The sequence below is a fragment of the Xenopus laevis genome, chromosome 9_10L (genome assembly GCF_017654675.1).
Source record: "Xenopus laevis strain J_2021 chromosome 9_10L, Xenopus_laevis_v10.1, whole genome shotgun sequence".
Lineage (NCBI taxonomy): Eukaryota > Metazoa > Chordata > Amphibia > Anura > Pipidae > Xenopus > Xenopus laevis.
In genome coordinates, this window is record NC_054387.1 from 47,406,150 (window position 1) to 47,427,942 (window position 21,793).

Here is a 21,793-nt window from a genome sequence, read left to right on the forward strand (position 1 = left end):
ACACAGAAAGTGCATGACACTTAACATAAGGAAATTGATTTTTCTGTAACAATGTTCCAACACTCTCTTGCTACTGATCATGACTGGGCACATATGTCCTTCTCTGTTAAGGTTGCCATCTGGCTGATACAAATGGCCCTGTTATTAAATACAAAATTAAAGACAGGGAAAGGAATGAGAAAAAAAAATCTAACCTTATATAAGACCCAGAGGATATGCCTTGTGCAGCAGCTCCCGTGCAGGATGTGGACTTTAACCTTTTGTACACAGAAACACCTGTAGGGACAGATTAACTAAACAGTGCTCAAAGCGAGAGCCTATAGTAAGCCAGAAAGTATTACAAGAAATCACTGCTATACAATGAAAATTTCTCATAAAATTCAAGGTTGTTCACCTTTAAAGGAACAGTAACGTCAAAAAATAAAAGTGTTTTAAAGTAATGAAAATATAATGCAGTGTTGCCCTGCAATGGTAAAACTGATCTATTTGCTTCAGAAACACTACTATAGTTTATATAAATAAGCTGCTGTGTAGCAATGGGGGCAGCCATTCAAAGGAGAAAAATCTCAGGTTACACAGCAGATAGCAAATGGTGTTATCGGTTATCCATTAGTTAACCTGTGCCATATAGCAGTTATTCAATTTCCGTCATTGCTACACAGCAGCTTGTTTATATGAACTATAGTAGTGTTTCTTTTTTTTTTTTTTTTTTTTTGTATAATGATTTTTATTGTTTTCATAAAAGGAGATGGGGGGGGATACAGAAGGAAAAAGGAGGGGGAGTGGGGAAAGTGAGCAGGGGGGAACAACAAAATTAAAGAAAAACATCACGACTCAGGCATCGTTTTTAAACAAAGCATTACACAAAGGCAATACAGCAACAATTACAGTCCCCTCAAGGTTATACGGTTACTATAGTAGTGTTTCTGAAGCAAACACACCAGTTTTACCAGTGCAGGGCAACACTACATGATATTTTCATTACATTAAAACACTTTCATTTTTTGGTGTTACTGTTCCTTTAAGTTAACTTTTGGTATGATGTAGAGTGATATTCAGACAATTTGCAATTGGTTTTAGTTTTTTTTGTGTTTTTTGAGTCTTTTAGTTTTTTATTCAGTAGCTCTCCTGTTATGGTTGCTAGGGTCCAAATTATCCTAGCAACCATGCATTGATTTGAATAAGTGACAAACGGGAGAGGGCCTAAATAAAAATGAGTAATAAAAAGAAGCAACGACAATACATATGTAGCTTTATAGAGCATTTGTTTTTTTAGATGGGGTTTGTGACCCCCATTTGAATGCTGGAAGGACTCAGTAGAAGAAGAAGGCAAATAATTAAAAAAAATTATAAAAAATAAACAATGAAGACCAACTGAAAAGTTGCTTAGAATTGCCCGTTCTATAAAATACTAAAAGTTACTTTAAAGGTGAAGCACCCCTTTAACACCTTTACACTGAAACTATTATTTCTAGCAGTCTTTCATGTCTGGAAATCTTTGTATTTGATATCATTGGTATTTTAAACCATCAGTAATACTGCTAAATTAGGATAGCCTGCCACCCAATTACACGTCCCACTCAATTATTAGTCCACCTGTCACCTGGGCCTCCTTTTGTGGTGTGTCGTGTGAACAAGTATTGTAAGGCAATGAAAAAAACATGAATCTTAACCGCAATCTAATCAAACCCTGCCCAGTTTATCATATTGGAGGACTTTTGGCGAGGTTTCTATGCATTTCATTGGACCGGGTAAGTTTTGCGTGCAAATAACAGTGGGAGACCGACTTGTTGCTGTGGGTGACCAGGTGAGAGTTAAACTCCCGCCAGTCTGCCAAGGTAAAATGAGCAACCATCTATAGATTCCAGTGAACCTGTGTCCCTCAGTGGCTGCAATCCCATGAGTAAAACCATACAGTACAGGTATGGGATCCATTATACTCAAATAATCCACATTTTTAAAAAGTATTTCCTTTTTCTCTGTAATAATAAAACAGTATCTTGTACTTGATCCCAACTAAGATATAATTAATCCTTATTGGAAGCAAAACCAGCCTATTGGGTTTATTTAATGTTTAAATTATTTTCCAATACACATAGGGGCAGATTCACTAAGGGTCGAATTTCGAAGTTAAAAATACTTCGAAATTCGACCCTCGAATTGAAATCCTTCGACTTCGAATATCGAAGTCGAAGGATTTAGCGCTAAACGTTCGTTCGATCGATCGAAGGATTTTTCGTTCGATCGAACGATTAAATCCTTCGAATCGAACGATTCAAAGGATTTTAATCCAACGATCGAAGGAAAATCCTTCGATCAAAAAAAGTTTAGCAAGCCTATGGGGACCTTCCCCATAGGCTAACATTGATTTCGGTAGGTTTTATCTGCCGAAGTAGAGGGTCGAAGTTTTTTTTAAAGGGAAAGTACTTCGACTATCGAATGGTCGAATAGTCGAACGATTTTTCGTTCGAAACGTTCGAATCGAAGTCGAAGGTCGTAGTCGAAGGTCGAAGTAGCCCATTCGATGGTCGAAGTACCCAAAAAATACTTCGAAATTCGAAGTATTTTTCATTCGAATCCTTCACTCGAGCTTAGTGAATCGGCCCCATAAGGTATGAAGATCCAAATTACAGAAAGATCCATTATCTGGAATATCCCAGGTCCCAAGCATTCTGGATAACAGGTCCCATACATGTATTTTAATGGAGTTACTGAGAAATAACACTTAAAGTGTCTCATACATACAGCATTAAACTGCTTTCCCTCAACAGCAAAAAAAACCCTGTAAAACTCCCATTATTATCACAATCTACAATACTCATTTCATAAGATGTCTTCAGCAACTGCAAAATAAGGAAGTAAATGACAACAAGCCACTTGTTCTGGCCACCCAGCTGGGTCAGGCCGGCTTTTTTTTCCAGCACAGATCAGACTTTAGTCAGATCCACACTCTTAATGAAGGCCAAATCAACACATATAAATTTCCTTCAACACAGATACTGTACATGATAAAGGCATTATACATAAACACAGCACTGTATATATCATATGCTCTGGTTTATTATACATGGAACTGATGATATATTTCTACTATATATTATATTTATCTGTTCTAGGGGTATGATATAAGGGGTAGGAACTATATTTAACCTTCCATATATGCTGGGATGAATGAAATTGCCACTGTGTTTATTCTGCAAGGAGGCATTATACATGAAAGTGTCACTGCTTTGCCCCTGGGATACTAAAAATGAATCTGTATAAAAAAATATCTTTAATTAGCCTCCCCAAACACACAAATCACTCTCTGTCTTGTCTACTCTGACAAACTTGCACAGACTTTGAAGAGCCCTGCTATGAGGAGAGCATGAGGAAAACAGACTGTGGAAGTAGGTATGACATCACTTCCTGTTTGGAAACCTTCTGCCCGGCCGAGCCGAATCCAAATTTGCATATGAAAATTAGGGGAGGTGGAAAATCGCGTGACTTTTTTCACAAAACAAGGAAGTAAAAAATGTTTTCCCCTTCCCACACCTAATTTGCAAATGTCAATTAGGATTTGGATTCGAATCTTTCGTGAAGGATCAGGGTTTGGCCGAATCCAAAATAGTGGATTCGGTGCATCCCTACCTACAACACAACCCAACACTTTTGTATGACAGGTGCAGAGTAAGATTCTGGTGCAAGAAAATAGTGTCAGAAAGCACTATAATGTTTACCTTTAGGCCCCATAATACAGTGCCTCAGTGCCAAAACATTTCACACCAACTATATTATAATATATATAATTTAGATCACTGGAATATAAAGCTCTAATGACATACATTAGAAATTATTCTGCACTGATGATGTACATGTATGCATATTTATGCACAGGCCTGGATTTGTGGAAAGGCCACCAAGGCCCGGGCCTAGGGCAGCAGGATTTTAGGGGGGCGGCATTTTGCTCAACCACACCCCCATTATTTCAGAAACACTGGGGATGCACAGGAGATATGATAATTTTTTTTAATTTCCCATGCGCCAATACCCATTGCTCTGGTCCCAATGACCAAAATTTGCCTGAATAAAGGGGAGGGGGGGGCCACGAACGGCCTAGGGGCACCCGCTATGTTAATCCGGCCTTGTTTATGCATTAATACCTGTGCAAGTAGCCATTATTGGTTGATGAGTTCACCTCATATATAGACTGTATCATAACAACATCTTCTAAATGGTGGAATGTTCAGATTTGACAGGTAATAACCTTTATATAAAAAACAACCCTCTGGCATGGAAGTGGCCTTATTCAATTAGTGCCCCTTAAAGTGGACCTGTCCCCTACACATAAAAATCTGTATAACAAAAGTTGTTTGCAAATTAAACATGGAACCCAGATATTTTTTTTCATTAAAGCAGCTATACCTGTTATAAAGGTGTTTAAATATCTGAGCTGTCAATCAAATATTACCTGCCCCGCAGTCAATTACTTTCACTTTCCATTCGGACTTTCTCACATTTCCCCTTCCTCCTCATACTCCATAATTGTGTAGGGCAATGTGTATGGGCATTAGGTCCCCCATGTGGGCGCATACACAAGATTTTGGGGTAATACACAACTTGTCTTAATAAGTGTTCACAAAATGGCTCCTACCTGCGTTCTGTGATTGTGTAATTCCAAAACTGAAGGAAACAAAATTTAAATAATAAATATCCTGTAAGTAAGTTTTATTTTCTCAACTAACATGATAAAAAATAATTTGGAATTATTTTTAAGGGTGACAGGCCGCTTTTAATGGGGAGAGAACTACTAGGTGCCAGCCTTTTGGGAACATAAATGGCAGTTTATGGTAAAATAAACCAAGAATTTAAGAAAATAAGAAATATCAACCATCACTACATTTATATATCAATTCAGAACTTTTAGTAAGAGTATGCTTGTATAAAGCCCTCTAGTGATGGGTATAAAATCTCTCTGCATGCAATTAGAAACAAAATTAACGAATATATGTCATGCAGAGATTAACATCAGCATTTCAAGACTGGCATCATATTTTTAGATAAAACTTGTGGCAGCTGCTCACTTAGAAATGAAAGCTGCTAATGAAAATGGCTGAAATGTTATGTTTATGGGCCCGAAGTCCTGTCAATAAGCTCTCTATTCCCATAACAGGTAAGAACGTTAGAGCAATGGATCAGTTACAATAACTTTTGTTTATTCTTTATGCAAAACACATTCTCAAAACAACCTTAATTCCTTTAAAATAAATAATTTTTACATAATATTTTGTATGTATACCATATATATTTATATACTTTAAACAGCAGTTAAATTATGGTGTCATCCTGAAAGCATAGTTTCCAGAAAGAAGCAACTTGTGGGGGCTACTGAGGTATTTATCCAGATCGAGCTTGATATAACTGGTAAGCATTAGAGATTGACCATAGAAGTGGGCTGCTCTCTTTCCAATGGTCACGTTGGGGCAGGGGTTTGTAGGTCAAGTGGGTTCCCACTGCATTACTCTCTATGTGCAGTGTAAAGCAGGCTGTTGACTTTGGTAGATAAAGCTTTTGCTTTTCATTCATGGCTGGAATGCAAAAGTCAAAAGCAGCTCTTTTAGTTTGGTCCATGCCTTCTCCTCTAGTTGACCATGGGAAAGAGAGCAGCCAGGCACTTGAATTTCAGACAACTGTATTCCTTAACCTTAACCTGTGTAAATAACTAAAAGGGTTTGGATTCACTTACCCTTTGAGGGGTTTCTAGTAGTTTGTAAAAACATGCTAAACTGGACTGACCCTTTAAACAAGCTTTTTGCAAAGAACTGTTAAAGGAACATAAATGTATTTATCAAACAGCAAACGTTAGCATTAACAGAGCAGTTAAATAAGCAGTTGTTGTCAGAACAAGCTTCTAGATAGAAAGTAGCTTGATTTTTAACTAACTGTGTGTAAAGGAAAAAACAGAACTGCAGTGGTAGAAACAACAGAGACTTCACTCTTTATTACAGATGGAGATCCCCTGTGGCCAAGAAATAAAAGGAAGAAAGCAGGATGCCTGGAGATATATGATTTATTGTTTTTTCTTGTCTTCTGGTGGAAAGTAAGGGGGTGGTGGAGGGAGATCCTGAAGAGAAAAAGATAATGTTATAGAGATGGATTAGGGTAGCATGAGTAAGCACAGGCAGGGTAAAGATGCAGAGCTTACCGGTGGCATATAGGAGTGTGGAGGGTTCTGTTGGCTATAGTAACCACTAGCAGCAGCTTCTGCAGCTTTGGCTTCTGCTAGAGAAAATAACACAAGTCATCTTTTTGTATGCCCAGAACATTCCATCTCTGTATATTTACAATTACATATATGTGTAGGAACGGCTATATTGTTTCTTTTAATCAGTACAGTATAGCTTATTGTGTACCCAGAACATGCCTTCTCTGTATATATGTATTTATACATATGGGTAGTAGCTTCCATATTGTTTCGCTTATAACAGAGCAGTATGAGGGTATAGCTTACTATGTGCCTAGAACGTTCCTTTTCTCTACATGTGTATTTATACATATTAGGGATGCACCAAATCCAGGATTCGGTTTGGGATTTGGCCTTTTTCAGCAGGATTCGGATTAAGCAGAATCCTTGTACCTGGCCGAACCGAATCCTAATTTGTATATGTAAATTAGGGACGGGAAGGGAAATCAGATGACTTTTTATCACAAAATAAGGAAGTTAAAACTTTTTTTTTCATATTTTCCTTTCCGGGTCCTGATTTGCAAATGCAAATTAGGATTCGGTTCAGTATTTGGCCAAATCTTTCTCAAATAATTTGGGGATTAGGCCGAATCAAATAGTGGATTGGGTGCAACCCTAATACATACGGGTAGTAGCTTCTATATTGTTTCCCTTAGACAGAGCAGTATTTGGGTATAGCTTATTGTGTGCCCAAACATTCCATCTTTGTATATTTGTATTTATACATATGGGTAAGAGCTTCCATATTGTTTCCCTTACATAGTACACTATGAATGTATGCGTGCAGAATATTTTTACTATGTATATTTGTGACTGCCCCTGAGCGAGTGGTGTTTCTGCCCCATATTATTTCTCCTTCACCTGCTGGAGTTGAAGGCAGATCAGGTGCACAGGCGGAGGGAGGCTCCATAGGCCCAGGATAAGGGGGAGGTGGAGGGTGCATGTAGGTTAGGGATCCATCCTGTGCAACAGCTCCTGTGTAAAACTCTGAAAAAGGAGGTGATTATTAGCTAAAGGCTAAAGTTGATTAGGAACAATCTGCACTTTTCATTTGGCTATGGGAACCACACTGTTTAAACAAAATGGGGCAAATTCACTAAACGCCGAATTTGCGCTAGCGTCCGCTTTGCTCACATCACAACACTTCGCCAGGCGTAGATTCGCCAGGACAACGCTAATTCACTAAAATCTGAAGTTGCGTCCAGGGCAATAAATGCTGGCGAAGTAGCGCTAGCGTTACTGCACCAAGCGAAGCGAAGTTGCGCTCGCGTTGGGTAATTTGCATACGCAAATACGGGAAGTTAAAGTTGAATGAACATATATGTTGCAGTCAATACATTACACTACACAAGCCCGGGAAACCATAATGAAATAAAATAGAGTTGTTATATTGCCCTACACATGATCCCAGTGTTATTATTTATAGTTATAGTTTATGTGCCATATGTTAGGAAATGCAGCGGGGAGGCCGGGTACCCCAGAAAAAATTTACGATCTTTTGCAGCCCATGACCCTGAAAAATGAAAAGTCGCCAGTGTTTTTGGGACAACAATTTTTTAAAGAAGTCCTAATGTGTTCATTTAATTGTATTAAAGGGAAATATTATACACCACACACAAAAGTCGGAGTGCTCCAACCCACCCTGCAGATTTGTAAGAATCAAAAACTCAAATGCAGATGCGGGATAATTAAATACGCCAACTTTCACTTGAATTATTAAAAGGCAATTCCCCAATGGCTCACCAAATGGATAGTTTGGTTCGGGTGCGCGTGCCCCTAACCATCAGCTTAATTATATTTATCCAAACGTGAAAATGTTAGGGTCACTCACCGCTCCTTTTCAGTGGCCTGGGTGCTGTGCCCCCAACCCTCAGCAAGGGGAGACATCAACGCATCAACACCGAACGAATGGCACACTCGGGACTTCAGGCAGCGGTAAAATCCAAATACGGTAACTTTTATTTACACAAACATATTTTGTCCTAACGCGCTTCGTGTGTTTCCAAACGTAATCATTGCCTATGATTATGTGTGGAAACGCGTTAGGATAAAATATGTTTGTATAATTAAAAGCTATTTGGATTTTACCAAGTCCCGTGGAGTGCGTGCCATTTGTTCAGTGTTGATGCGTAAAAGGGAAATATACCTTGCATTACATTCTGAAAATGAAAGACCCCACATTGCTATTTACACTGAGAAGGTCTTCCATTTTTTGGAGATGCTGGTCCATCAAAAACATCAGTTGTTTTGCCTGCAGACCTGCACAGATAATAAATTGTGGTGCTGTTCTATCACAGTCTATAGAAAATAAAAGTCCCTTGCAACACTGGTGAGAACTGGGCCTGCAACTCAATGCAACTAACATTGCAATAATAAGCATCTTCCATGTTGTTCCATGTTGCCATAGCTGAGGCATTCTCTATATTCTGCTAGTGGTTAAATATATTATGCTGTATTATCATTGTCTATCAGCAAGTACTAATTTATAATAGTGCGTTTATAAGAGTAAAATTACTTACCGCTGGGTGGTGGTGGATAAGGATAGCCAGCAGGTGGAGGTGGGTAGATGCCATTGGCTGCAGGTGGTGGGACGACATAGCCTCCATTGGGCATATATGGGTAGGCAACACTTGGGGTTCCTTGTGAGGCTAAAAAGGAGAGAAGAAACACTATTTAATAATGATGTATAAACAAGTAAATGATGAGATGCACAGCCTGAGGCTGAATTTCTGAATTAAAACTATGCTAGAAGACTACTGGATTTCCCTTTTAAAATTCTTGCTAAACTATGGGTCTTGGGCCAAACTCTTATTTGCTCTCCAAACTAAACATCAAGAGATTGTGGTTGAAAACATAATTGTTGGCTTAGATATTCTCGGGATGCTTGGTAAAGGGCTGATACTGAGATACTATTTTATATCATTACCCTTGCTATCAAGTAAGGGAACCCTGACCAGATCTTGGACCACAAATCGATACTTTACCCAAAAAAAGTCTGAACACAACTGCTTAACTAAACCAGTACTGATTAGAACCAAAAGCAGCTCACCTTGAGAGGCCACATAAAGCATCTGCTGGCCAAATTCTATAGCGCCACCTGAAGGAAAGCTTAGTTTAAATGTAGCAGATCCTTCCCAGCCACCTACAGGCAAAGAAATTAATTACAGGTTTGTACTGTATTTATTCTAAAAGTACTGAGGAAAATGTTGGCACGTTAAAAATACACGTTTATTATTATTATTAATAATAATAATCTGAGAGACAGTAACACTGCTCACCTCCAGGCTCTGCTCTCACAGTACCCTTAATAAAATTAACTCCAAATACAGGCTGCTTAATTTCACAGTCCTTCATCAGATAGAAAGGCATCATGAACGACTGCATAGGATCCCTCCCTCTGGACACAAATATCACCTGCAAATGCAAAGTTAGTTATTATTCACCTTTATACTCACAAACCATGAATAATACACAAGAGCCATGAATATACTGTAAATTATATCCTTACGAAGCTTAAAGAATAAGTAAACCTTTTTCTAAAATGTAATCTCTGTATAAAAGTACATGGCTATGTTGCTGGAACTCCCTTGGATTAAAATAAGAGGATACAGTAGAACCCCCATTTTACTTTCTTCAGGGGCATAAAAAAATAGTGTAAAATCCGGAAAGATGTAAAATCAAGTGAATGTACTAAGTATTATATATTGGTAGGACCGAAAAAAAACAACAACAGGTGTACTGCCAAACAGAGCCTACATAGGGGCTACCAAATGGGCAATCAGAGCACTTATTTTGCGCCACCCAGGAATATTTTTTATGCTTGCGTTGCTCCCTAACCCTTTATTCATCTGAATGTGGCTCATGGGTGCAAATGGTTGGGGCCCCAGCTCTTGTATTAAGATGATCTTCAGTCTTTATATATGTTCATGGAACTCCTCCTTGACTTTTAATATATAAATATTGCCACAGTAACATATAACAAAACGTTTCTGCTATGGTGGCAGCAAGCATTATGTTGAAGAAAAATATATAATCATAAAGCATAGTTAGGATATCAATAAGGGGATAAAATGTTGGGGGTTCATGTTATATTTCTTTATTCACTTCTTTCTCTTTTTCCTATTTTTCTTATTGAGGAAAGGTTAAATGTATGAATGCTGTCTCCTAGGAGTAACAAGTGCCCTACAACGTTGGCCACATTCTCTAGGATGTGCTACTTACAGTTACTGTACTATGCCAAAAGCCATTTTAATTAGGGATGCACCGAATCCACTATTTTGGATTTGGCTGAACCCCTGAATCATTTGTGAAAGATTCGGCTGAATACCGAACCGAATCTGAACCCTAATTTGCATATGCAAATTAGTGGTGGAAAGGGGAAAAAAGATGACTTCCTTGTTTTGAGGCGAAAAGTCACGTAATTTCCCTCCCAACCCCTAATTTGCATATGCAAATTATGATTTGGATTCGGTTCGGCCCGGCAGAAGGATTCGGCCGAACCCGAATCCTGCTGAAAAAGGCTGAATCCTGGCCGAATCCCGAACGGAATCCTGGATTCGGTGCATCGCTAATTTTAATACACTGGATGTCCCTTGATCCCTCTGTCACACAATTTTTGGAAAAATTGGTAAATGACTCCCTTCCTAGTCATTTACAGAAGTACAAAGACAGCCAAACACCATCTACAGACCAAATAAATAGTGACTATATGGCATTTTGCAAAAAAATCCTTTGGCATTTGGCAAGATAAACAGATTGCTAGCCCGGGCCTGGTGCCAATATATGATTAGCCAGAAGCAAAGCAGAATGCACCAAAAAGGCCAATGATAAAGGGAGACAGACTTACTCTATATGGTGTCAGAATGACTCTGCCTTTCTTGGTGCCTCTGAAAGCCTCTGAGGTGCTTTCCATGTCACTTAATATGAGCTCTACATGTTCATAGGATGTAAGGACACTGGAAGATTATAAGACAAAGATTAGTAAAACATATATGGAATAGTACTACTTCCGTCATATATGGGCCAAACTGATCTTCTCCCCATTTGTTTAAGAAATCAGAGCAGAGCCCAAAGGCATAAATGTAGAGGAAACAGACTCTGCAACTGCTGGAGGCCCTCAAGGTATGAGGGACCCAATGGGTTCATAATGTAACTTATTGAGCCCCTCAGCAAAATAATTTTAGGACCCCCATAAACTTTGGAATTGAAAATAATCCTCTTTTCATAAAACTATATGAAAGCTGCATATCAGTCAGTCAGTGATCTAGTGGGCCTTCTATAACTCCTGCCCCCAGCATTCCTATAGATATAAGTAGTGTCTGATAAAATTAGGTACATTTAGGTGGTTACAATAGTCTGTGAATAGGGAGCTATAGCTAATATTATACAAATGAATAGCAATTCCACAAAAAAATAATTGCAATAAGGCTATAAAAGAAGGTGGGGTTTATGTCTATATCAGCTTCTTAATTGGTGTAAATCCCTGCTCGTCACACGATGCTCCGCCCTCAGTGGGTCCTATGTATAATGACAGATACCCGGAAACCATGTTTAGCATGGGGACTTGCTAACGTAGAGGAGTGATGGATGCCTACCGGCTTTACAAGACCCTTTCTATTCTGCCACTGGCCTACCTCTCGCTGTTGTTAATCATTGCACCTCCGCCATCCAGGTGGTTCCTGTTAAGCGACATATTGCAGAGAGAAAAAGGCACACCTACGCAGCCTAGCAACAGCCAATGAGCGCGTTCGAAGAATCCGTAAAATTGTCCGCCGCAGTCCGTGAACTGAACTGAACAGCCAATAGGAAGGCCGGATGGATGAACACGAAACAGTAGGGGCCAGGCGCGCATTGGCTGAGCGATACGTCAATCAGATGAAGTAAACTAAATACGTGACGGGGTTGGGGCGGGGCGAAACAACCTCTAGGGAGGTGATGTGCTGGTATCTCAAAAAATGAAAGCTGTTATTCTGAGTGGATTGGTTTGGCAGCTAATCAGTAGTATCTTTAATAAAGGCAAAGTGTCAAGCCTGCTGCTCCTTCCTTTTGCCTGTGTTTTTTTTCCCAGTGTTCAGAAGTTTTCAAGATTTTGGGTAACTTGATTTTTTTTTGCAGTAAGTTTTGGTGCTTGACTGTAGACCCAGTAACTGCAGGGTTCCCAGTTAATGGGTCTACATAGATAGTTCAAATTAACTCCCAACATTTGATTTAGCAAACGAGGGACAATAAGACATTGTTTTCCCAGCCATACCCAATTACCAGGTCTGGACTGGGATTCAAAAAAAGCCTTGGCATTTTTAAGTACACAGAGGCCCAAACAGCCTTCACTAGCTGTCAGTCAGAACTCTAATCCAGAACCGATGCTAAGCACCCTGGTCTCAGCTCTTTCTTCAGCCTTTAGCAGACGCCTTTCACCTTGAGAGGAGCCCTCGGCTAATCGGATGCCACCAGGTCTTAATAAGAGAGTAGTCAGATCAGGCTGGGTCGAGGCAAGCAGAGTATAGACGTAGTCAGGCAGGCAAGGGTCAAAACCAGGAGATCAATCAGAGGAATTAAGCAGAAGTGGAGTCGGGTATCAGGTAAGGGTCAGGATCCAGAAGTCAGATAACAGATAATCAGATAACAGATAGCTTAACAGCTCAGAAGAACCAGGAACACAATCCTATAACGGGCAATGAAGAAAAGTACAATGGCCCTTTACAGACTTTTGAATTTTCGCGCCATTGCACGCTGGAGTCAATATTCCAGCGTGCCTGCGCCTATAAAAACAGCAGAGGCGCGACACACGCGCCCTTAGTTAACTGGTGCTTCAGAAAGAGAAGACCGGCGTGGTAGGCGTCCCCGCCGGCCCACTAAACCACCAGGGTGAGTAGCCCTCACACTAGCCCACTTAATAGTGACTTTAGATGGCATCTAACCCCCAATTGCCAGTCCGGGCCTGCTAGTTAAACTGAGGCGCTCCAGATCCACACAGAATCATCCTGCTTTCCCGTGATGCCCCTTTTCTGGTCCTGGAAAATGCCCCCAAAAGACGGGAACATTGGGAGGTATGTTATACGGCCCTGGCAAATATGCAGTTTTAATACACGCAGAAGATTTTAGAGCAAAAATTTGCCTTTGTCTGCCCTTTATTTATATAGGAAAATGCATACCCAGACTTTACAGACAACTTGTTGCGGCTGTTTGGTTTACAGCAGAATCTGTGGGAGCTGGAGACAGCCATGCATTGTGGATAGGGTTGCCACTTTTTCCTGAAAAAAATACTGGCCTTCCTATATATTTATCTTTAAATAACATTGGGATCAACCATCATTTTTACCGGCCAGGCCTGTAAAATACCAGCCAGGTGGCAATCCTAATTGTGGATGTCTTTACAGATCATGGGATAATCAGAGAAGCCTCCAGAGATGCTTTCCTGGAGTGAGCTTTTTGCCCTTCTGCCTGGTCATCGCCAAAAAGCAGGTGGCATTCAGGTTACATTTCATGTGTATAAATGTTAATATCATGAAGTATAAAATTAAGAATGTAAATTGCAAAAGCGCTCATTACAGTATTGAACAGCTTTACATTAATTTATAATTGGATTCTATGTCCCCTTTAAAAACTTCCCAACCTACAGTAGCATATATGTATATGAGCTTTATATAAAAAAGAATAATTGATGCTGCTCTGTGGCTTATGTGACACTCACCGTGATCATGAGCGTGTATTTACAATTTCAAGAGAACCAGGAAATATGCTTGCCTATGAAATCACCAAAAGCGTCTATAAAGTAAATAATTTTTGTTTCCAGACCCGAGCAACCCACTTTTTAATAGTTATGGGAACAGTAGCCCTTTAATTTATTTTAGAAAGGAAGTATTACACAGGTACCTGGGTGGGAAGATGTCAGAAGAATATATGCAATTTATTTATTTTTTTATCAGATATTTAAAGGGGATGCAAACCCAAATATAACATTTCTCTGGTGGTTCTCTGGTGGATTCTTGAAACATAGTAGATGCGAGCTGATTAACAGACATGAGATGAAGCATGCTAGACAGATGGAGTCTTGACTGAAGGAGTATTGGCTTCTGTTGCATTGTTCCCAGAGGCAGAACCAATGAATGCATACATAAAATGTGCCTAGAATGACGTTATTTTATTCTGCAACATTTTAATTTGTGGGTTCACATCCCCTTAAGAGGAATTATACAGAAGTGGATTAAAGTGATTGTTTTCCATTCAGTAGTATCCCTAGGGTAACTTATTTAAAAAATGGCTTAATGAATTTGCACCAATCATTAAACAAACCAATTAATTGTTTCCTCTTCACATTCTCACTCCAGCAAAAAACAATTTGTTGTTAACTTTCAGTGTAATTTTCTTGTATTTTAACTGCATTAGCAACCAACCAGTTTTGAAGAAGTTTTGATCAGTAAAATATAACTGTTAGCTGGTTACTGTGGACTGGAGCATTGTTCAAAATAGTGTTTCCCAGATGTGGTGTGTGGGACTTTTAGGACTCATGGGTTTTTTTTTCTGGCTTCTTCAGATGCAAGTCTTAATTACACCAAGATATATTTCATTCCCCAAGTGATGTATTCACTGCATCATTGCTGCACTGGAACAGACAGACACTTGAGCCCTCGCCAATCCAAAATGTGGGGTACAGTGTTTGGGAGAAGACACAGCTGAAAGAATGAAGGAGTTCCAGGCCACCATCTTTGACTCCGTAGAAAGTAATATTCCCAGCATTGCAGTCCAGACTGACACCAATCTTGAAGTACTTGGAAGCTTGCAGTTGCTGTTCCTTGTTATTATGCCAAGCCGAGTGGCATCTGCTGTGTGTCTGCAGACACCAAGAGAAGGGGTTGCGCCCAATCCTGTTTTGTTCATTTTTAGAGCGCTCCAGGCAACTGTACGCTACTCCTACTTCTACAAAAAACTTGGAGAGCTCCAGTTCCCAGTAGTGGTGGCCCTGGGAGAATCCCTCTGCACACATGACCTGCCAGGTTTGGAAAGCAGTGGAGGATAGTAGAACCGCAGCCCCCTGAGAACTCATCTTATGAGAGGCCTTGCAGTTCTGACGTGACAAGTGTATGTACTTGTTTGCACTCTGGGGATCAAAGGTCAAGTTTCGGTAATCTAAAAAGAAGAGGAGAGTTGTATGGTTACAAACAACCTCTAACAAGAGTGAGCTTGAGAAGCTTTGTTCCTTTGCATTGAATGAAGCCTTGGTCAGGTACAAATAAAGAAGATCTGGAAGATATGAATACCATATTAAAACAGATCAGTCTTTAGAGGCCCTAGAGTCTACTTTAACCTTGGACATGGTCTTATAGCTTGACACAATACACCTCCTACAAACAACATCAGTCACAATAAAGGACTATCCAAAACAGACACACAGTTCCCTCAGACATGAGAAGATCTCCCTGACTTGAGCAACCAAGAAAGCAGAAAGGATAAGAAAGGGCATTGAGAAAAAATTGGGACAAGAAAAGGCTTATATTTCCTAGCTAAACCTTTATCTGTATCATAGAATGTTGTAAATATTAAAGCGGACCGATACTTGTGTTTTAATGTAATTCAGATAGTGGTACTTATATGCATGTATTTTGGGAGTGCCCTAAAATTCAGCAATACTGGATTGCAATTCTTACTTTTATTAACACCTCTTTAGGACTCCCAATTATTCGGACACCTGCATTTAGCCTACTGGGATATTTAGAGGGACTTACTCTACCCTCTAGCAAAAGATTTTCTCTACAGCAGCTCCTACACTATGCAAAGAAATCCATTTTTCTCAAATGGAAAGCCTTGGAACCTAGCATTCTGAATGAAAATTATCAATGATATCCTTCCGAGCCAAAAACTGACTTATCTAATATGAGGCTGTCCAGACAAGTTCAAGAAGATATGGGACAGGTGGCTTGCCGATTCACAAACTAGCACTGCAGCCCTGTAACTTAGTTAATATGAAATTTGCCTATCAAGTTATGTACTAGAAGCAGGGCTGCCATCAGGGGGGCACAGGGGGTACAAGTGGCCCGGGCCTAGAGGGGGGCCCCTCTTGGCAGCGCAAAAGCTGTGCCGCCTCTTCGAAAGTCCTGAAAAGCTGAACTGCCAGTCACAAAAAGAACCAAAGTCATGAAAAGAGCCAAAGTCACAATAAGAGCCGAACTTGAAATCCTGAAGCCGCGGAAAGACCTGAAGTTACGAAAAGAGCCGAACTTGAAGTCCTGAAGCCACGGAAATACCCAAAGTCCCGAAAAGAGTCAAACTAGAAGTCCTAAAGCCACAAGTTCAGTGTTTTGTTTTTTTTAAAACCCCAGCCACCAAAGTATTATTATAATACTCTATGGGTCCCTGGCACCAATGTTTTTTTTTTTAAAAAAAAACTTTTATGGGGGGCCCTGGCGCCATGGTTTTTTTTTTAACTTATAGGGGGGGCCTATTAATGGCTTTTTATAACTTGTTTGAGGGGGTTTACCGTTTTTATCGCTGATTACTGTGGTGAGGGTGGAGCAGTGGTGAGCATGGGCCCCAAAAAGTTTGTTGTACGTGGCCCCATTAATTAAAATGGCGGCCCTGACTATAAGGTACTATTTATTTGCAAAATGGGAATGCCCACTCCCTATCTCCTCTTCTCTCTTTCTTCATGCTATCTTATTAAAAATCAATAAAAAAAAAATAATAATATGTTCACCTCTGCTCTGTTGTTTAAGACAACAGAAAGTTAAAGGCGATATATTGTGTGAAAAACTTGAATGTGCCAATGCATTATACTCGTTTAAGTATAGAAGGAAAGTGATAAAAAAAATGTAGTGTTTCGTGTTGATTTATTAAAAAATTTCTGCAAAAAATCTACTAGTACCGACCATCAGTTCCACTTCCTGCTATATCCTTTCCTAGGCTGTGCAGGGGAGCCAGCAGCACTTCACTGTAGTATAGGAACTAATCACCAGCTAGGCTGCCCTGATGGGGAACTGAACCCTGGCTTTGCTTGTGTAAATCAGGGCTCTACAATATTAGGGTTTTTTCACTTATCCTATATGTCTCCTTTAAACTTCATGCACAATGCACTGAATAATGGTTTCGTAAGCAAGTGACATTTTCAAACCTTCCCAATCCACAATGCGACCGATACTGAATATTAGTTGGGTAACATCTTCTAAAAACTGAACAAATCGAACTTTATCCTGTTGATGTGTATGACAAACTTAAGTGTTGGAAGCAGCCTAGATTCACTGGGGTTCCCTCTGTACTAAAGTAAATAGGTCTAGGCTGAACTGCCCCAAAAAAAGTAATTGAGAAAAGTGAAATACCAAGAAAACACTGAAAGAATGTAGCAGTTATATACACAGTCTCTCACCAGTGTTACCATTCTTACCTTTATAAAGTTCTGTTCTCAGGAGACTCATGGTAGAAGGAGTAATGCTTGGCCTTGTTCTTGGTATAGACGGAGATACAGTGCATGAGGTCTCTGTAAAAGAGGGTATAGGTCTTGTGACATTCCCTAGAAGGATGTTTGTACATACCTAACATCGCCAAAGGAGCGGATCTCTCAGTGTATGGCCACCTTTACACTGTAAAAGCATCAGACTTACCTTTGACTTCAGCTTGTGGCTCATTGAGCAGGGCATTAGGGAATTCCACGTTGAGAAGATTAATGACCTGAGGCAGGATCCGGGTTACTGCATCCACCTGTGAGGAGCCACATAATGGGATACTGGGCAACACTGGAGTGGCTTCAGGAGGTATAAGCAGAGTAAGGCCCTATAAAGAACAATTAATGTGAGATTTTAGGCAACATCCTCACACTGTAGTAAACCATTGGTCTGTCATGTGATTTGCCTATTAGCTCTGCTGTACACACAATTGGTACAAAATTAATATTAGTTACACTGTGTGCTGCATTTAATTGGTCCATTGTTCAGGTGCTCTGCTGACATTTGCCTCCTACCTGGAGAAATGCAACATCGTCCGAGTTTTGGCATAACAGTTTTGCTTCATTTTCATGTTGCTCCACTCGTTCCAAATGCTTTTGCAGCTGCTCCAGGCTCTGCTTTGCTTTGTCCAAAGCTACTTCCTTCTCACTCCTTAATGTCTCTATTGACATGGTACAGCATTCCTCAAGAATATTGCTCATCTGCTCAAACTTAGCCAAGATACAGGACTCCATCTGGTCACATGCTGTCTGTAGAAATGGTAAGACATGATTTTTATTAATTTAAGCTTATGGGCAGAATTGTTTCCCCTTATATAGTACTGTGTAAGGCCATACCTTTTTGTATGCCTGGAATTTTACTTCTCTGTATATCTGTATTTATACATGTGGGTTGGAACTGCCATTTTATTTCCATTTGACAGTTTAGTATAAGAACTTTGAAAAGTAATACAGTATATGTTGCCTTTCGCTAGCTAGAGTGCAACCCTCACAGGTGTAGGCTGTTCAAGTGCTTATCAGTATTACTTACTTTTATATTCCCAGTGAGCTGCTGGCGTTTCTCAATTGCTATCAATATTTCTTTCTTCTGATTGGCATTGTCAAGTAAAGACTTCTGAAGCTGCTCCTAAAGGTAAGGGTAGGTAATGATGTAATGATATATCATGCATTTTAATCACAACACCAATTGCTTTCTCGGTTATAATAAAGAAGTTGCCTTTCGATTTGCCGGTGCATCGCTGTTTATTGAAGAGGAACATACTGCTCCATTATAGTGTTTTCTGACTATCACTTGTTCATTAAATGACACTGACAATGACAAATGCCATCCTGTAGACCAGTGATCCCCTACCAGTGGCTCGTGAGCAACATGTTGCTCTTCAGCCCCTTGGATGTTGCTCCCAGTGTCCTCAAAACTGATGCTTATTTTTGAATTTCTGGCTTAAAGGAAAGTTTTAGTTGTACAAAAACCATGTGTACTGCCAGACAGAGGCTCCTGTAGGCTGCAAGTCCACGTAGTGGCTACCAATTGGCAATAACATCCCATATTTCACACCCCTAGAAACTCCTTGATTAAGTTGCTCTCCAACTTATTTTACATTTAAATATGGCTCACGGGTAGAAAAGGTTGGGTACCCTTGCTGTAGACCATTGGTTCACACACTGTATGACTGATCTGATACAACAATATTTTGCTACATCATACACTCATCTGTACTCATTTTGTGAGCTAAGGGGACCCCAAACAAAAGGTTGGACCTTTGAGGAGAACCTTGACCAAAGGTTGGACATTCAAGTGGAGCTTCAACCAAAACCAAACTACAGCTGTTGACTAATCAGCTGATGGAATGCAGGCAACATCCAGGTAACAAGATGTGAATACTAGATATAGCTAGCGGTGTACTCTAGCCAGCTTGTTTTGACTTGAACCGTAGGGTACCCAGATGGGATTAATGTGCACTGTACTACATGTCAGGTTAAGGTTAGTAGTTTTCAAACTTTTTCAGGTCAAGGTTGCCTTGTCTGCCTCCCTTGTCCCAAATTTCTTCCACTCTAGGCCTGGGCCAACGTGGCCGTTATACAAGTCCTCGACTTGGAAAAAGCCCATATAGTTACAAGGAATACAAACTTATTTTAGGAAGGTCTCCTCTTAATATGTGCTGCAAAGCAGCAATGCTCACTATGCACTGTCATGCACCTTGATTAAACCCTGCACCCAAAGCCATTAGAAATTCTACTATTGTCCTGGTTTGATCAAGACTATAATGCACATGGGACATTTTGACCACTGAGGTGTTCTCTAGAAGAATGCAGCACTTGGAGTGCTCTTACCTCTTCCTTTTGTCTCTTGTCCTCAATGGACTCCAGTGCATGATTGCGACATTCCACCATGAAGCATTTGGAACAGACACAGCGCTTCTCTGTGCAACAGAACAACTCGAAGTTCCGGTTGTGCCGCTGACACTTCATAGCTGAACACATATTTCTCTTTTTTTGAGATTCAGGCTCTTGGGATATTTTCTGCTTCTCTGAACCATTTACCATCTCTACCAATTTGCTGATATCCACATTTTTGGTCATTTCAGGGCGCACATGAAATATCTTCCGACACTGTGGACAGGTCTTGGCAATCTGCTTACGATCCTCCTGATCCCAGTGATCATTGATACATTTGTTGCAAAAATTGTGCCCGCAGGAAGTAGTCATGGGCATTGTGAACAATTCCAGGCAAATGCTGCAATTTAATGTGTTTCGGATGTCAGTCGCAGTGAAACCAGGGGCTGACATTTCTGGCCTGCAAAATAATTGGAACTGGACAGACTGGATATTTATACTGAAGTATAAAGCCCCACCACCAAGTTACAAGTGTTCAACAAAGTACAATATAAATAAAATAAACACAAAGAAAATTCCTGGCCCAGATAGCTTACAGTCTATTCAGGTGAAGAGCTGCAAGTTGTGTAGTAATCAAGGAAAGAGATCAGCACTGGGAAACGAAAGTAAACTGCCTTCTCAGTAAAGCAGCTGATAGAAAAGAGGGAGGGGTTAGGGGAGGAGAGACGGGATCTGCTAAAGCACGAGAAGCTGGAATACAGAGTAGGAGGGACTGACAGAGTAAATACATTTAATACAGTAGCATTTAAAGGTATACTGTCACTGCAATTCTATTATAATACAGTATTTCCATAGTTGTATTCAGTTCTTATAAATGTTTCTGTTACTAAATATAGAAAGTATCTATATATAATATATCAAGTTTTCATAAAACGACATATTATAAATGTGCTTTGGGTATTGTTTCCATTGCCTTGCTCAGTTTTCGTATTGCAATCATTTTGCTTATTAGTGTTGTTTACGGCTCAAAATCCTGCAGTGATGGCAACAATAGGTAGCAAGATGGGATCTGCACCACTGTCACAGAATGCTCTGTTATAAAGATAGCTAAAATCTCAGCCATAAAGCAGGACAGGACTGTTGCTTACAATGGGTATCAGATAGGATCTGTTTCACTGTGACAGAATTCTATGTTATAAAGGTAGCTAGAATCTCAGCCATAAAGCAGGACAGGACTGCTGTTTACAATGGGTATCAGATAGGATCTGTTTCACTGTGACAGAATTCTATGTTATAAAGGTAGCTAGAATCTCAGCCATAAAGCAGGACAGGACTGCTGTTTACAATGGGTATCAGATAGGATCTGTACCACTGTGACAGAATGCTCTGTTATAAAGATAGCTAGAATCTCAGCCATAAAGCAGGACAGGACTGTTGTTAACAGTGGGGTTAAGATTGGTTAAGGTGGGGCTATAGTGTGCCACTTGATTCTGAAGTGGGGAATGCACTAAGGTAAATACACTGGATGCTGGAGTGAGGGGGATACGTAGTGGCAAGTAATGCCAGGTAGATACTATGTGCCACCTTATGATGAGGTGGATACATGGAGCCAGTGGATGCTGGGTGCAATACACTGTGGCATTTGATGCTGGGGGTGTACACTGGGTTGCTTGATGCTGAATGGTGGATGCACTATACAACACAATTCTAGGGGACAAAAACATTTATTATGCAGATTGCAAACAATATTACTGCCAGCACACAAAACTGGCCCATTAAAACTTACAGCTCCACAACCTTTTGGC

The 21,793-nt window shown here is 40.1% G+C and overlaps 2 protein-coding genes across 3 annotated transcripts; both read right to left on the reverse strand.

Annotated features, from left to right (window-relative positions):
- Positions 1-5,174: 5,174 nt before the first annotated feature.
- On the reverse strand, positions 5,175-12,008 carry wbp2.L (WW domain binding protein 2 L homeolog). Of its 2 annotated transcripts, none has more exon segments than NM_001089671.1 (8): positions 5,175-6,103; positions 6,185-6,258; positions 7,085-7,210; positions 8,743-8,871; positions 9,273-9,365; positions 9,502-9,637; positions 11,070-11,178; positions 11,857-11,997. In NM_001089671.1, coding segments are annotated over 8 exon segments (780 nt in total). In that variant the 5' UTR covers positions 11,916-11,997; the 3' UTR covers positions 5,175-6,049.
- Positions 12,009-14,110: 2,102 nt separating this feature from the next.
- trim65.L (tripartite motif containing 65 L homeolog) lies at positions 14,111-20,696 on the reverse strand. Its single transcript, XM_018235339.2, has 6 exons — positions 19,986-20,696; positions 18,685-18,780; positions 18,171-18,404; positions 17,815-17,983; positions 17,598-17,690; positions 14,111-15,349 (listed from the first exon to the last, which is right to left on the reverse strand). The coding sequence occupies exons 1-6, from the start codon at positions 20,439-20,441 to the stop codon at positions 14,787-14,789; spliced, it is 1,611 nt and encodes a 536-aa protein (XP_018090828.1). The 5' UTR covers positions 20,442-20,696; the 3' UTR covers positions 14,111-14,786.
- Positions 20,697-21,793: the final 1,097 nt, after the last annotated feature.